The sequence below is a fragment of the Girardinichthys multiradiatus genome, chromosome 1, assembly GCF_021462225.1.
Source record: "Girardinichthys multiradiatus isolate DD_20200921_A chromosome 1, DD_fGirMul_XY1, whole genome shotgun sequence".
In the NCBI taxonomy this organism is placed as follows: domain Eukaryota; kingdom Metazoa; phylum Chordata; class Actinopteri; order Cyprinodontiformes; family Goodeidae; genus Girardinichthys; species Girardinichthys multiradiatus.
The window spans coordinates 37,242,890-37,258,346 of NC_061794.1; the positions used below are offsets into that span (position 1 = coordinate 37,242,890).

Sequence of the window (15,457 nt, forward strand, 5' to 3'; positions counted from 1 at the left end):
CAATTATTTTAACCTCTGCCTTCCTCCCTCCCTGTTGGATGGAATAAGGGAGAGTCAGGTTTAGCCTAAACTGGCTCGGTTATGGTTGAGGTGCAAACACACCCTTCATTTCTGCTACCTGTTACTTTATTACTTTATTCTAACCTCCCCAACAACCCCGCACCATTCCAAACCCTTTGTGAAGTGCCTTGAGACGACATGTGTTCTGAATTGATGCTATATAAATAAAACTGAATTGAATTGAATTTAATCATATTCAGAAGTTTACAGGCACTAAGATTGCTGTGCAACTTGGAAAAGCCCAGATGATGATGTTCTGTCTTTGTGCACTTCTCATAGATTAATCAACAACCTTCAAGTTAAATGTAGCCACCTCTGTGGATGTATTTTATGTCAACACCTCACATGTGCTGCTTTGGTGTGTGACATAATAAAAAAAAATTAAAAGATATCAGGCAAGTCTGGTTTATCCTTGGTTACAATTTCCAGTTGCCTGAGGATACCACGTTATTGGTTAAAACAATTATATGCAAACATAAACACCATGGGATTGTGCAACCATCATACTGTGCAGAAAGGACACAGCTTGTCTGCCCCAAAAATAAACATGTTTTGGGGAATGTGCACACCAACCCCAGAATAAACATAAGCTAGTCAGAGAGAGTCATTATCTTGTGAAACAAGTCCTGAGCTTAAATGCCAGCCCAGTTACATACTTATGGAAAGTCTTGAGAATTGCTGGTCACAGACACTTTACATTTAGTCTGGGTGAACTAGAGCTATTGTTGCAAGTGTTGGCTGTATAAATTATGACTCATACAAATTAAAACCATGCATCCTATATCTTTCCACTTCACAATTATGCACTACTGTGGATTGGTCTATCACATAAAATCTCAATAATATGAATATAATACATTAAAATACATAATATTTGGGCTGTAACAAAAGATTCAAGGGGTATGAATTCTTTTGCAAGGTACTCCATATTATTTAAATAAAACCCTTAAATTTTAGAGCATTTTCAATAAACTATGTTGTTTTCCCATAACCTATATACAGTCATATTCAATATATTAGAATATGTTGTATGAGGCTCGTTTGTCATAATTAAAGTATCTTTTGAAAATAACAACCTTTAACCAGGCAATAAAAATTATTTTCTATATGCCCACATTTCTTTATTAAAATGTTTTTTAATGGTCTGATGTAATATTCTAATCCTAAATGCTGTGTTTTCATTAGAAAATCATCAGAATTAACGGAAATAAAGGCTTGAAATCATCAGTGTTAGGTGTGTCATTAATCTACATAATGTGTTTCATTTAGTGAATTGAGTTACTGAAATAAATTAACTTTTCAATAATATTTAAATTTACTGAATATTACTGTATGTTCACTATACAATAGTCTGTATGTTTAACAATAAGAGAGCACTTGAAGGAATCATGTCACTGTTTTATAATTCTTGTAAATTGTAGCTTGAAATACATACGTTATCATGTAAGCACTTGGCATGGTAGCTGCAATCATTCCCCTGAATAATACCCCACACTTTTTAGGGCAGCACACAGATTCCCATGCTAAATCTACATACACCATAAAATCACTCAAGGGTGTTTATTGTGTCTAAATAATGAATAGACACAGCCTCTCCAAGTTGACAGTGAAAAATTCCTGGTGAACTCCCCTGACAGAATGCATTACACAGTAAAATAATTTAGCCGACCACAAACTAAAATGTATGCATTATGCTGTTCTTAAATTAATTTCCTAATTCAGCTGGGGATTGTTATTTTTACAGTCAGCGTTTTACAGCTAAGAGATGGTAGGCTGATAAAGACGGGAGATGAGTAAGTCAATAAGATATGAAGCCCATACTTAATATTCTTTTCTGTTTCGCTCTTGATGCAGATGAACATGGACATTTGAAAATATACCTGCCCAAGAAGCTGCTTGAATGTCTACCAAAATGCACGTCGCTGCCGAAGGAGAGGCACCGGTGGAACACTAATGAGGTAAGGACGCCGCTGCTTATCAGTCCTGCTTCCACTAAATCCATCTCTGCACAGAGATATGCTTCTAGCGGACACGCTAGGTTTTAAACAGGTTTTCAAGTCATGTAAACTCTCTTGAGAAGAATGTCACAGCAGTCTTTTAGGATCCCCAATCTAACAAAGTGTCCTTAAACAGTAAGACATCCTGCTCACATCAGCTTCATGTTACATAACAACAGTGAGCTTGTGATGTTGTTTCTGTATCTGAGTTGTTGCTTCCAGTATTTTAATTTTAATAATTAAAGTGCATCTTTAGAAGCAGGTGCATTATTTGACAGACATGTCAATTGATATGAAGTTTAAAACTTATTTGTTTTATATTGAATCAGAACTTTTACAAAATCCACTGCTCCTGTTGTGATGGTCTGTGCTTGCTCACTTGTAAATGTGAGGTAGAATGTAGCAAAATGCAAAAATGCACTGAACATTCCTTCTATACTTACCTTAAATCCAGATAATTGTGAAACCTATGTATTTTGTTTTTATACTCTAATACAATCGTCAGGGCTTTTTCTTTAAGGAAGCACCATTTGGTATAACATACTGAATAAAAATGGTTGTCTTTTGTGAGGTGACAATCATTTCATTTTTTATCTTAATTTACCCTAATTAATTTCATGGCTATGTAACATGCAGAGAATAACCTAATAAAAAACAGCATTATACACAGAGCAATTTGTGTCTGGCGGAAAATTACACGCCCACGAATGTTGTATGATTCATTAAACACTAAGATTTAGAAAACAGTTCGTGACTTTATTTAAATACATTGTATTATTTTTTTTAATTTAAGTGCAGCGATACACAAAAAAGAAAAAAAATAGTTGCATTAATCAATCAGTCAGAAATTGGAGTCTTATTCGTCAAATGCATCAAAGAACTCCCACGATTTACAATCTAGGAATTCACCAACCAACAGCATGCACTTTGATGCACTTTGATCCAAGTTTAGTCACGATTTGCTTTTGTGCATAAACGGGGATAATGTTGTAATTCCTTTATTTTCTGTTAAATTCTTTTAAAGTCAGAGCTGTTACTTCTGTCTAAGAAAGTGTAGCACATTTGTTCGTCTTTTATATCTTATAACCTGTAGGAAAAAAAAATTTAATCGGCAGTTCTGAGCTTAATGGAAATAGGTATTTGCCAGTAAAAGTCAGATTTGTGAATCTCTAGAGAAAACTGACATAAAATGGCTCTTAAAAGTCTACACACCCCTGTTAAAATGCCAGATTTTTTTTTAAATGTCCAGGATAAGCCAGGACCACAATAAATAATTTCAGCACCTTTTCCTGTGATGTTACATCTGTCCGGTAAAATTCGGCTTCAAAAAGGAAACATTTTTGGGGGGACAATTGTAAAACAAGTAAACAGGTGCAATAACGTGGTTTTATTTAAAGGTTTGAAACAATCTAGCCAGAGTCCAGAACTAAATTTGACATAAAATCTGTGGGATCACCAGAAGAGGGTTAGGGACAAAAGATGTCCTCGCAATCTGAGACACCCAGGGAACATTTGCAAGGTAAAAATGGATAAGTCAAAATGTGCCATTGCGATTTACTCCAAACAAAGAAGACGGAACGATGAAATGAAAAAGGTATTTTCAAAAGGTACTTTAAAAAAGTATTAGTTAAAATCTGTGTTCTCCAATGCAACTGGGTTAATACACTGTTTCTTCCATTTGACAGATTTGTTTGTTTGTTAGTTAGTTACGAGATAAATGTTGCATTATATGTTAAAAAGGTTTAGAAAGAATTTAGCTTAGCTTCACTCTTTTACTTCACAAAACTGCTATTGTAACAGTGTTGTGTATACCTTGGCATACAAAGTTAAATATATTGAGATATAGGGAATAGTTGCTAACAGTTTCTAAGATAAATAATTCACTTAGTAACATATTCTCTCACACTGTTAGAGCCTAGAATAAAGTAGTCATAAGTCCTAAACATCTTATACTGTAATTCCCAAACAGGGACTTGTGTTGCTTCATTTGCCTCCGAACTCATTTGTCAGCCTACTCTCCTTCTCAGGGGATACATTGATAAATTTATTGCTTTCATTTCCACTATTGATGGATGAAAATCTTGTTCTTCTTTCTAGAGAAAAACTGAAGGTAATTAGACCTAAGATACACTCGATGACAAATCTTAAGGCCAGTGCGCAAAAATCAACCATCCGTGCTTTGGGGATTAACAAATTGCAGCCATATAAATACAGTCATCTGTGGTGATGAGAGTTAATTGACTGAAAAACAACCAGATGATAAGTCACCAGATAGAGGGTTGTTTTTCTAAAACAGCATATTCCTAAAGATGAACTGTCAGTTACAGGGAGTACATATTTTTTTCACATTGATTTTCTGTTTTCCTTATATTTAGAAAATAATTTAAAAAATGAATTTCTCTGTTGTTAAGAAAAGAAATCACAGTCCTTATTACCACAGAAGGGTGTTTGCCTAGTTCTTTATAATTTACATCAGTTGCAGTCTCCATCCTTTGTAAGTTTCCATCTGTCATGTCTGAGCTCACACTAGACTTGCCCTAGTTATGAAGAAAATGTAAAACGCTTGTGTGTTTCTAATTGGCTGATGTTGTAACTTGCTTGCCCTGTTTGACCTGCATTGTGCTGCCAGCAGTCTAAATTAATTAACATGGTTTTGAAATTGATCTCAAAATGTAAGTCTAAGCATTTGCTAGGGAACGCTGTCGGCCACAGTTGTTAGCATGCGCTGTCGCCTGCTACCAAATGAAATCATCTTTCTGTTTTGTCACTGGGCTGCAGATTGTTTTGTGGATGTTTGGCCTGCTGACTGGAGAAAGCAGTAAAAATGACCGAAATAGGCAGCTTTCTTGGTGTCACGTTATGCATGCCAATAATGTTTGCCATGGCCGAGGAGAGGGAGGTAACCTTTCCTAAAACCAAGGACATTTCTTTTTTTGTGCAGACCATGCAGATCTGAGTGTTTGTGCCTCACTCGTGGCAAACAGACAGGTGGGGAGAGATCAAAGAGGCTCTTGTCGGTGCAATTGTGTGACTCTTACTGAAAGTGACACCTCATCAATTTTGTGCATATTTCTCAAATTAGCTCAGCAGGCTTATTGCACTAATTTCCCCCTTTTGATATTTGAGAAACCTGAGTCGTCTAGTATATTATTGGATGTTATATATCATAATTATTGCTGTTCTGTATTACTATTTTGTGTTTTAGAACATTTTTACTGGAACAGTCTTTATTAGATGTGTTGTAAGGTTTAATAACAGGGTTAAATATTTGAAGCTGCCATGATTTATCATTTAATCCATTGATTGAGATTAAGTGGAAACTAACTTGATGATAAATAAGCCTTTTTTCCATCTCGATTCATAGTTTTAGGCTTTCCTTGTTTGCAAAGATCCATCCATCCATCCATTCATCCATCCATCCATCCATCCATCCATCCATTTATCCATCCATTTATCCATCCATCCATCCATCCATCCATCCATCCATCTCTCCATTTTCTATACCTGCTTCGTCCGTACAGGGTCGGGGGGGAGCTGGTGCTTATCTCCAGCAGTCTACGGGCGAGAGGCAGGGTACACCCTGGACAGGTCACCAGTCCATTACAGGGCATCACAGAGACACACAGGAAAAACAATCATGCACACACCCATTCACACCTGAAGGCAATTGTGAGAGACCAATTAACAGTCATGTTTTTGGACTGAGGGAGGAAGCCGGAGTACCCGGAGAGAACCCACGCATGCACGGGGGAGGACATGCAAACTCGATGCAGAAAGTCCCCTTGGCAGGAGTGGAACCGAGGACCTTCATGCTGCAAGGCAACAGTGCTACCAACCATACAGGCCTGCAAAGATTCAATTGAATTGAATTAAGTTTATTTATATTGGTCCATTTCAATGTCATCTCGAGACAACTAACATACAGAAGTTTACAAATAAAAGCTGTAATAACTTTGTTGAATCAGTGTGCACACTAGTGTTGCAGTCAAGACTACCTAACCCTAGATCAAGTCAAGTCCAAGAGCAAGAATGAAACAAGACCAAGACTTTAGGGGATGTGAGACCACATCCAAGACCAAGATAAAACCAATAAGAGGCAATTTTCAAGAGCATTGTTGTATTTATAATAATGTAGTTGTTGCTGCAAACATCAAAATTTGCCTGCAGGCACAGTGAAAGAAAGTGACAAGTCGTAGTTGAGTTAACTCATTTAGCATTATTTCTGTCTGTGTGCTGTAAAAAAGCAATATATTTGCACTGGAAAGTGCTTCTACCTCTTGTATTCGCATTGCTTTCTTCTTCTCCTTCTCAGCACATACAGCCACAGGTAGCAATGTGGAACTTTTAAAAATAAAAATACTTTATTGGTCACATGTGAATGCAGCCAGGACACTAAGTTGGAGTAAGAAAAGGAAGTTGCCGTTGCGGTTTTGGTCTTGCGAAAAAAAAATTCTAAGTCCAGCACGTCTGAGACATGACCAAGACTTTGAAAATCTGTGCATATCTGTGAAACACTAGTCTACACCTTTGACTAATACTTAAATGAAGCACATTCTAATTAATTTTTAAATCTTCTTAAGTTTATTCCTACCATCAATTATATTGAACCTGATGAGCCTGAAATAAACTTTAACTATCACAGTTGGATTTTCCTGACTTTTCCACCCTTTAGCTAGAGCCTTAGGTTGCAGAGAAGAAGAGCCAGTGGAAGAAGACAAAGAAGTTCCCCGGCAAATATTTTTACCTAATGGCACAGTTAGGGAGTCATCAGTAACTGGTAAAGATAAAGAGGATGTAAAGATGTAAGAAAATATTAAATTACATGATAGAGACTGGTCTGGGAGGCTGCCAAAAGATAGACGGAAACGCTGAAAGAGCTACAGCAATTTCCAAAATGACTGGTTGTGTTATACACGTGGCAACGATTCCCTGTATACTCCATATGCTTAGGCCAAGAAGTTAGTTTGGGAGAAGCCTTTTTTTCCAAAGGAAAACAAAACGGCCTGGATTAAATCTTACAAATCATGCATGAGAATTTGTGACTGTCTGACCAAACTAAAATATAAAGTTTTGGGCAAAAATGTCCAAAGGTGTGTTTGGCACAAAACAGTGGTAAGCATCACAAACACAAAACCATGCCCACAGTGAAACATGGCAGAGGCAGCATCATGCTCTTCAGGTAGTTTTCTTTAGATGGAGCTGGATTTTTTCTCAAGGGGGATTAAATACCAGTAAATCTCGACCCAAACCTAAAGGTGTCCGATAGAAAGCTGAAGATTGATTTCATTTTTTAGCATCACAGTGAGTCCAAGCATCTAAATCCGCATAATAATGATCACCTGAACAAAAATTAAGGAACAAATACGGTTCAATTGGCCTAGACAGATCCCAGAACTAAGAAAGAAAATATGTCGGCTCACCTGAAGAAAAGTGTGGACAAAAATTGTTCTCAGTTTGGAAAAGTTCTGAAAAGCAGAGTGGGCAAATATTACCAAGTCGAGCTGTGCCATTGTAATAGACTAATAGCAAAGAAAACTAAATGTGTAAATTGAAGCCATTGGTTTAAGAGTGTACACACTTATACAATCTTGTAAATGCATAGTTAAATTTTTCTTCCTTTGAAAAGATGTATGTTATTTAGTTGGTAAATTGTCACATTATATGGCCATTATATGCCATTTTAATGGATGTGGAAATTTTGGAAGCCACTTTATCTGCTTGAAAACTCAGTACCTTTAAAGTTCAGTAGAATAATATTGTACATTTCATCAGTATTACATGATCAACAATAGTATTGTGAAATCATCTTGATTAACTCAGTAACAATCACATTCTGGATGCTGCAGTAATAATTTTTCTGGACAGTGAGAGATACTTTGGTCTAATTGGAGTTTCTGCTGGACAACCTAGGTAGCTCCAGTACATAGTTAACTAACACAAGTCACACCTGCTGACAATGTTTTCATAAGGAGCAGTTTGCTGAAGGGTTTGGTTAGTGCTAGCATGTTTAAACAATGTATACTAGGGGAGAAATGTTTAGATTTCTAAGGAAAACCCAGGTTTGCTAGATTGACAAAATAACATTTGTGGCCTATAATACTGTTTTGGAAACACACAAAACATTTGTGATTTGTGTTTTGCTTGCATAACTAACTATGGTTAGCTACAAGGGTAAAATCCTTGACTGTACACCAACAACAAGGACCAGAAACTCAGTTTAATCATGAACTCTGATACTGATCTTTTAAAAATACTTTGGGATTTGATCGGAACATCCTTAATTTTCTGTGTTATTATTTTTAGTTATTTGAGTTCATTTATAACTCTGCTTAACCTCCAATAAAGAATTCCTGACATGAGAGAAAAACTCCTTAAAAGTTGTATGAGGGAATATTCATAAAACATTTATTGTTTCACTGTCCACTTTCCACTGCAGTCGCTTCATGTTCAAATCTGGAGTAGTTCTCTTTTTTATAACACACTGCTTTTTTTAAAGGTGACTGAGTCCGGGGTTGTGTCATTGCTGGTGACCTGAAGTAAAGCTGAAACTGAGCTATTCATTTCTAGCCACCTCATGACTCCCCTGTGTGGTTTAATTTGAGGGATTGCATTTTTAGCATTTACTAGAAAATTAAATGAATCAATGGCATCAAAATTCAGGAGAGAGGTTGAATGAAAGCCTCATCAGTGAGTTGTGGGAAGTGTGCAAGGTACAGACATGCTGGAATCCTTCAGAGGGACAGACTTACCTGGTAGTCCTTGATACTATAAACAATTCTCTACTGAAAGAAACAAGAGTGTCATGTTTGAAACATATTTTTTTAGACTTGTTGCAATCAGGGACATTTGTGTAATTTCTCATCTGTCAATGTGTGACAACACCATAGCACAGCTTATAGTAAGCAAGTTGCCATAGCAAACAGAAATTCTTTCAGGGAGTCTGTATTTACCTTGTTTGTTGTAACTGCTCGTTCAGCCGTCAATGTCATCATGCCTCTCAGGTGAGACACATACAAGCGAATCTTCACAACATTCCCCCCGGGTCTGAAGCCAACTGTCTGCTTGGTACTCCAGCACAACGACCTCTATTTTGCCAGACATTTTGTCTGAGATTAGAATCTTTTTAAAGGAGGACATCTCAGGCAGGAAAGGCTTTATGCCTATATCCCTCTCAGGATCAAGCAGAGTTGGCCCGATGTTTGGTTTGGGATGGAATGCAGGAAGGGAGTTGTGCTTGAGAATTACAATTTCACCTACAATGGCATTTAAGATCGACTCCTTTATCTATATGGTTCACTTCGGATTAGCGTGGTCCAAACTAATTATAGCGTTTAAAGACTGTTTATCTAAGTGTACTATTTTTTTTTTACTGTAGACTAGGTATTTTCAGCTACATTTATCCCCTCTCTAACCTTTGTCATTTTACAAACTTCTGTTATTTTATTGGGAAAGAATGCGATAAACCAAAGAAAAGCTGTGCATTGTGTGAAGTAGAATCAAACTAATAAATTCTGTTAAAGATTTTTGGAAATAAAAGTCATGCATTTGTTTTAAGCCACCTTTACTCTGTTACTCCTATTTAAAATCCAGTGAAACCAAACGCCTGCAGAGGTCATCTAGTTAGCATGAAGTCCATCTTTCTGTAATTTCATCTCTGTATATAGACAGCTGTACTATGAAAGCCATAGAAGCTTGTTGGCGAACATTAGCGAACAACTACAATCATAGAGACTATGGAGCACAACAAGGTGATAAAACAATAACCAAGTACACCTGAACATCAACTGTAAACCTACCAAAACATTGCTCTACCTCTAAAGCTACATGCTGTGCAATGAGAATGGGACAGGAATCATAGAAGCAGACAATAGGTGCTTGTTAACTCTGGAGGATCTACAGTAATCTGATGGGTGAATCTGATGACATGACAACTTTTACTCCAGAAATCTGGCTTTTATGGGTCTAACACATGATGAACATTGATTTTTAAAGGCAGCCTTAAGAAATCCAATTTAACGTTTTCTCAAGTCCTGCAGGGGACACAGCAAAGGTAAAAAAATGGTGAGCTGGTCAGATGAGACTAAATGTGTACACCATACATCACCTCAAACACACTGTCCCCACAGTGACACATGGCGGTGGCAGTATCATGCTGTGGGGCTGTTTTTGTTTATTGTGAACAAGGAAGCTGGCTGGGTGCATTGAAAGAAAGATTGAACTTTATTTACAAGTCAAGTCTAAAAGAAAAACTGCAGAAAAACTTGAGACTGGGGCAGAGGTTTACCTTTCAGCAGGGCAGCAACTCTAAACGTACAGCCAGAGCTACATAGTTTAGATCAAATCATGTCTATGTGTTAAAAAGGCATAGTTCATGCCTACATCAAACTGGAAATTTAGACTTGATAGACTTGGAAACTGATGATCATAGACACTACCCATCCAGTCTAACTGGGCTTGAGCTATTTTGAAAAAATGAACGGGAAGAAATTAGCCCAAAATAATTGTAGCTGTAATTGCACTTTGTTCTATGGAGTCTTGATACAAAGAAACTGAATCCAAGGGGCATCAGACTTTTCAGATTTTTATTAGTAAAAAAATTTGTAAACCATGTATCATCTTCTTTCCACTTCACAATTATGAGCTACCTATGTTGACCTATCACATAACATCTGAACATCTGTGGTTGTAAATGGGAAAAATGTGAAAGGGGTGTGAATACTCTTCCTTGGCAGTTTAAATTAGTTTACAGTCCAGTTTCTCTATCCAGCTCTTTTCAATGCAAAGTTTGAATCATAGCATCTATGATGTGCTACTAGATTGTTGCATGCTGGATGAGATCAATCACTGTTACATTCTGGGTAACTGTGCAGACTTTTAACAAGGGGTTTAACTATGACAAACAGAAAACTCGTCAGTTGTGGAGAAGCAACTGTATTCCAAGGCACTCCGTTTTAGAAGCAGAGGCAGAGTAGTATAGCATGAAGCCTTGGTCGAAGGAGGACACTGGGTCTAAGCTGGTGTGACACCCTCAGCCTTTAATAAACGGCACAACGCTCTGAGTACTGTGAGCATCCTCTCAGCTCAGAGGGAACCGCTTCTGAACTGGTGCTGAACCAAAACACACAAGAGAGCATCAGCTCAGACCTCCACCGGCCTGTTACACATTTAATGCCCTTGTCGTCAGGAATAATCCTCTCTGCCTCACGTCGCTGCCAGCAGCAGCACTGCATGGTGCCTACATGCAATATGCCACCGCTCAGGACAGAGCAGGAGAGCCAGTAGAAACACTCTGTGGACTCACCAGGCAGCGGGTGGAACAGGCGGGGGTGGCAGTGATCAAAAACCACAACAAATGAAATTAAGGAGGATATCAGATAGATCCACAGTATCACTGTAAGAAGGTAGGTGCAATAATGACAAATACAACTGGATGCAGTGCAGTGCAATCATTCACTCCTTATCTGACTGAAACATAATTTGTGTTAACCGCCTCCACGCCACTTTCCTATCTTGGACCCTGCTGTTTTCATTTTACGCATCTATCATTTCTGTGAATACAACCAGTCAGGAGAATATCTTATCATTTTCTCTTAAATGCATCTGTTCCTTGGATAAAGGAATGTCTCCTTTTAATGTTTTTTTTTTTTTTTACAGTTTAATTTTGAATAAAAAGGATACCACTACAAAAGCTCTTTATCTCACATATGCGTTATGGATCTCGCTCCCAGTTAGTAAAGGGGCAGTTCTTATCTGTGGAAAGGTTCTACTTAATTAGTATCTCTAGTTTGTTGGAAAATTATACTGCACCAACCGAATTAATTTTATTTTTTTTACTTTTGCAACATTATATCTTAAAACTACATATGTACTTCGCATTTGTTAATGTTTGTGTGGGCAGTTAGTAATGGTAATGACCAAAGCAAAAGAAAAACAAACAAAAAAAACGTACTAAAAAAAAACACCACCATGTTTCAATTTTGTTTCACTGTGAATCTTCTAAATAGATCATTTCTGCAGGTAACTTAGTATTTAACAATGAAACAAACCAGATGTTCTCTGTAGCATACTTTAGGTATTTGGTTAAAAGGTTTTAGTGCCAAAGCTGGGGCTTCCCCTTTAGAATCTCCTGACCTCATTAAAACTCTGGATTGATGAAACGTGTTCTTTAATGCATTAGAATGGCTTTGTATTAGAAACATCCAGCTCCCAAAATAAACTATATATGACATCGTATTGCCAATTCTGTTACATTTCAGGCATTTCACTGCAGAACATAAACTGACACTGTTGTTTTTATGGACATTCACCTAATCGAACGCAAGGTCATGCTTGATTAAATGTTTATCTTCATTTGAGCTTCTTTCCAAGCACAACTTTCTCTGAGGGAGTAATTAAAATAACTCCCACAATTTGCAAATGTTTACAGAAGCGTTCATTAACTTCTCTGGGGCAATCAGTGGAAATTAAAGGTCATGTTTGTCCATCCTTCTATTTAATTGTTAGCTGTCGTTTCTTTTTTTTACTTTCAAGCTTAGATGTTTTTCCACGAACAGGTACAGAAAGCCTGAATTGTGTGGGTCTAGGTCAGAATCTACAATGGTTTCTAGGCCAAGTTCAGGTTTTTTTTTTTTTATCTTTGATATTTTCAACCTCTTAAAACACACTCAGTTGGGAAGTGACAGTGAAATGCTGATATGTGTTCCTTATGTAAAAATACAGTTCATGAATTTTGTCAACGTTTCAAAAACATCCCGTCTAATTTCTATCTGTGTTGGTTTGACCTGAGCTTTAAACTGAAGTTTCCAGCCAGTCACAGTTTACTAAATGATACGTTTCCTGGTTCTTTTTTCATCACATTTGGCTACGAGACAGGAAAATAAGGAATTGGTAGAGTTTCTATGGATGGCTGACTTTATAGTTGCGTCCTGTGAGCTTGATAGCTTTACTGATTGCTAGTGTTGTAGCGTACTGTGAAGTGTCAATTGCGAGTCTACGGTGTAGCGAGGCAGCTGTAATGGGAACCCACCGGTCAGGTCATTCGGGGGGATTCTGCATGCTGCAAGGACCTTTTTCTTTTTTCCCTGGATGTGCACATCGAGGCAGGGGTCCACAGTATCCTCTGAAGACAGGGGTATCCACTCAAAATTGCATGACCTCTATTGTAGCGTATACAGGTCACTCCACCTTCTGTGGGAAGCCTCTAAATTGAACCCAGCTTGTGTCTTCGATTTCTTCCACATCTCTCACTTCCTCCAGTTTCCCTCCTTTCTCTTATCTTCCGTCTCTTTCCCTTTTCCCTCATGTGTTCACTGAGCTGCAAAGCTATTCAGGTATAGATGGAAAGATCTGTCCCTTTCTCTCTGAATTGCTTGGTCAGGATTTTTCTTTGCTGAACCATTTTTGTAATGGAGTTTAGCTTTATTTACAAGATAAAGGAAAATGAGTTCTGCATTTGATGTGCGCATCTACGCTTCAATAAACTGTTATATTGTTCCATATAAAGTAGATGTCCACGTGAATGAATACCTGCATGTCAGCCACAAGAAAATTTGAATGGCAGTATTATCATATCTTCTATCGTGATACCTTTCTGAATTTATTTAATCACTGAACTTTGCAGTTCATAGCTACATGCTGAAATGTTTTTCTTTTTAAATATATACTCAGTCTTTTCGTGTACAACAAAACATGTTTTTTCTTCTGGCGGCTCTGGAGGCCCTCAAAATGTTTCAACTCTTCACCAGATAAAGAGGTTATCCATGCTTTTCTTTCACTTTCAACTGGATTAGTGATTCATATCTGCAGCTTCAATTATATTAATAACAGGAAATGACTTACAGCGTGATCAAGCTATTTTAAACAATTATAATGTTGGAAACTGATCAGTGACACAATGTACAAAACAAATGGTCTAACCTTGAAAATCAGTCAAATGGATATATTTCTTTTTCTGTCCTTATATCAATCTTTGTTACAAAGAAAATAAGCAAGTTGAGTTCTGTATATGTCTAAGGATAAAGATCTATTTAGGCACAACACTAAATTTATAATTGATTAGAAAAATGTACTAGAACTCGTGATTGATGTAATCAAGTTTAATTTTATTAGTTATTCACTAATTATAATAATCACTTTACAATCTACTCACAAATTATTTAATTAAACTAAAGAAACACAAACAAACACATCTACAGAAAAGAGTTCTTCACTTTAATTCAACTCTACAACTACTTCAGGTTAAATGGAGAGGAATTGTACAATAAAAATATTTTTAAACTGATTAGATATCAGTTTAATAATTTACCAGGTTTATCAGTCTCTTTGAAGTCTAGACAAAAGGGTTTTACAGGCTAGTTTTAGGTTGTGATAAGTAACATTAATCTAATAGCGAAGACAAGAAGGGAGATGACTAGGTTAGAAACCAACTTAGATCTGACAGATTTGGGGAGCAGCTAAAGAAAGAAATGGGCATGTTGCTGTGGTCTAAAATGGGGCAGTTGTTTCACTCACGGAACCGACTGGACTTTTCTAGGTGCGTATCTACCACATGACCATCTCTTGGCTTGGCTTATGCTTATGCTTAGAATCTCTGCACAAATCGCTGTTCTTACGGCTGAAAGGTTATTCAGACTGAAGGTGTGTTGGTTCTGTCTAGGTTGTTGGATGACTTGATGGATCCTCTATGGATTCAGAACTGGGCTGCAGACAAAAAGGGTATTACTTAAAGATAACTTCTAAGGGATGCAGACTAACGTCTAAAGTGGATGGATCAACCAATCAAAAGCAGATTTGGGGTATGGCAAGAAATATGTCACGTCAGAAAACCTATTTTAAAAAAAGGTTTCTATTCTTTTTTTCCAAATGCAGGCTTTTGAATAAAAGGCAGGTTCACGATCAAGGTTTAACACATTGATGGATTATTTAAAAACTTTCCGAGTCTCTAAATAAAAAATAGGATTATTCATATAAGTAAAGTTTGACTTATTGACAGGCATTCAGCCAAAAAATCTTTTGAGCATTGCTCAAAATTACCTATTTTTTCCTAGACCTAAAAGCCAAGGCAAAATGCTATTCAAGTTACCTGAAGAAAAGCAGTTAAAGTATGTGAAAGGTCAAAGTTAGGATGATCATGAGGACAGCACTCTTATCATTTACATGAAGAAGAAGTGACATCAAACTGGCCAAAAGTCTAGAGAAAACAAATCCAGACCTGATCTTCTGCTCAAAGAGGAGGTACATCTAAGAAAAAAGGGAAAGCATACGTAAACAAAAAGGAAGACTCAAATAAGATGCATAGAGACGGACTACCAACAAAATTGTAAGCAGCTTTTGTCTTTAGTCATATTTACCCTGTGGAATACAAATAATTGGTTTAACATTCTGTCACAAATGCATCTGAA

At 37.1% G+C, this 15,457-nt stretch overlaps 1 protein-coding gene across 5 annotated transcripts in view; it reads left to right on the forward strand.

Moving 5' to 3' along the window:
- The window catches only part of camta1a (calmodulin binding transcription activator 1a), a 492,714-nt gene that overhangs the window by 17,552 nt on the left and 459,705 nt on the right, over nt 1-15,457 (forward strand). For all 5 annotated transcript variants that reach the window (XM_047362441.1, XM_047362449.1, XM_047362482.1 and 2 more), the window contains one exon: nt 1,915-2,018. In XM_047362441.1, coding sequence (XP_047218397.1) covers nt 1,915-2,018 — 104 coding nt within the window. The remainder of the gene's footprint in view (nt 1-1,914; nt 2,019-15,457) is intronic.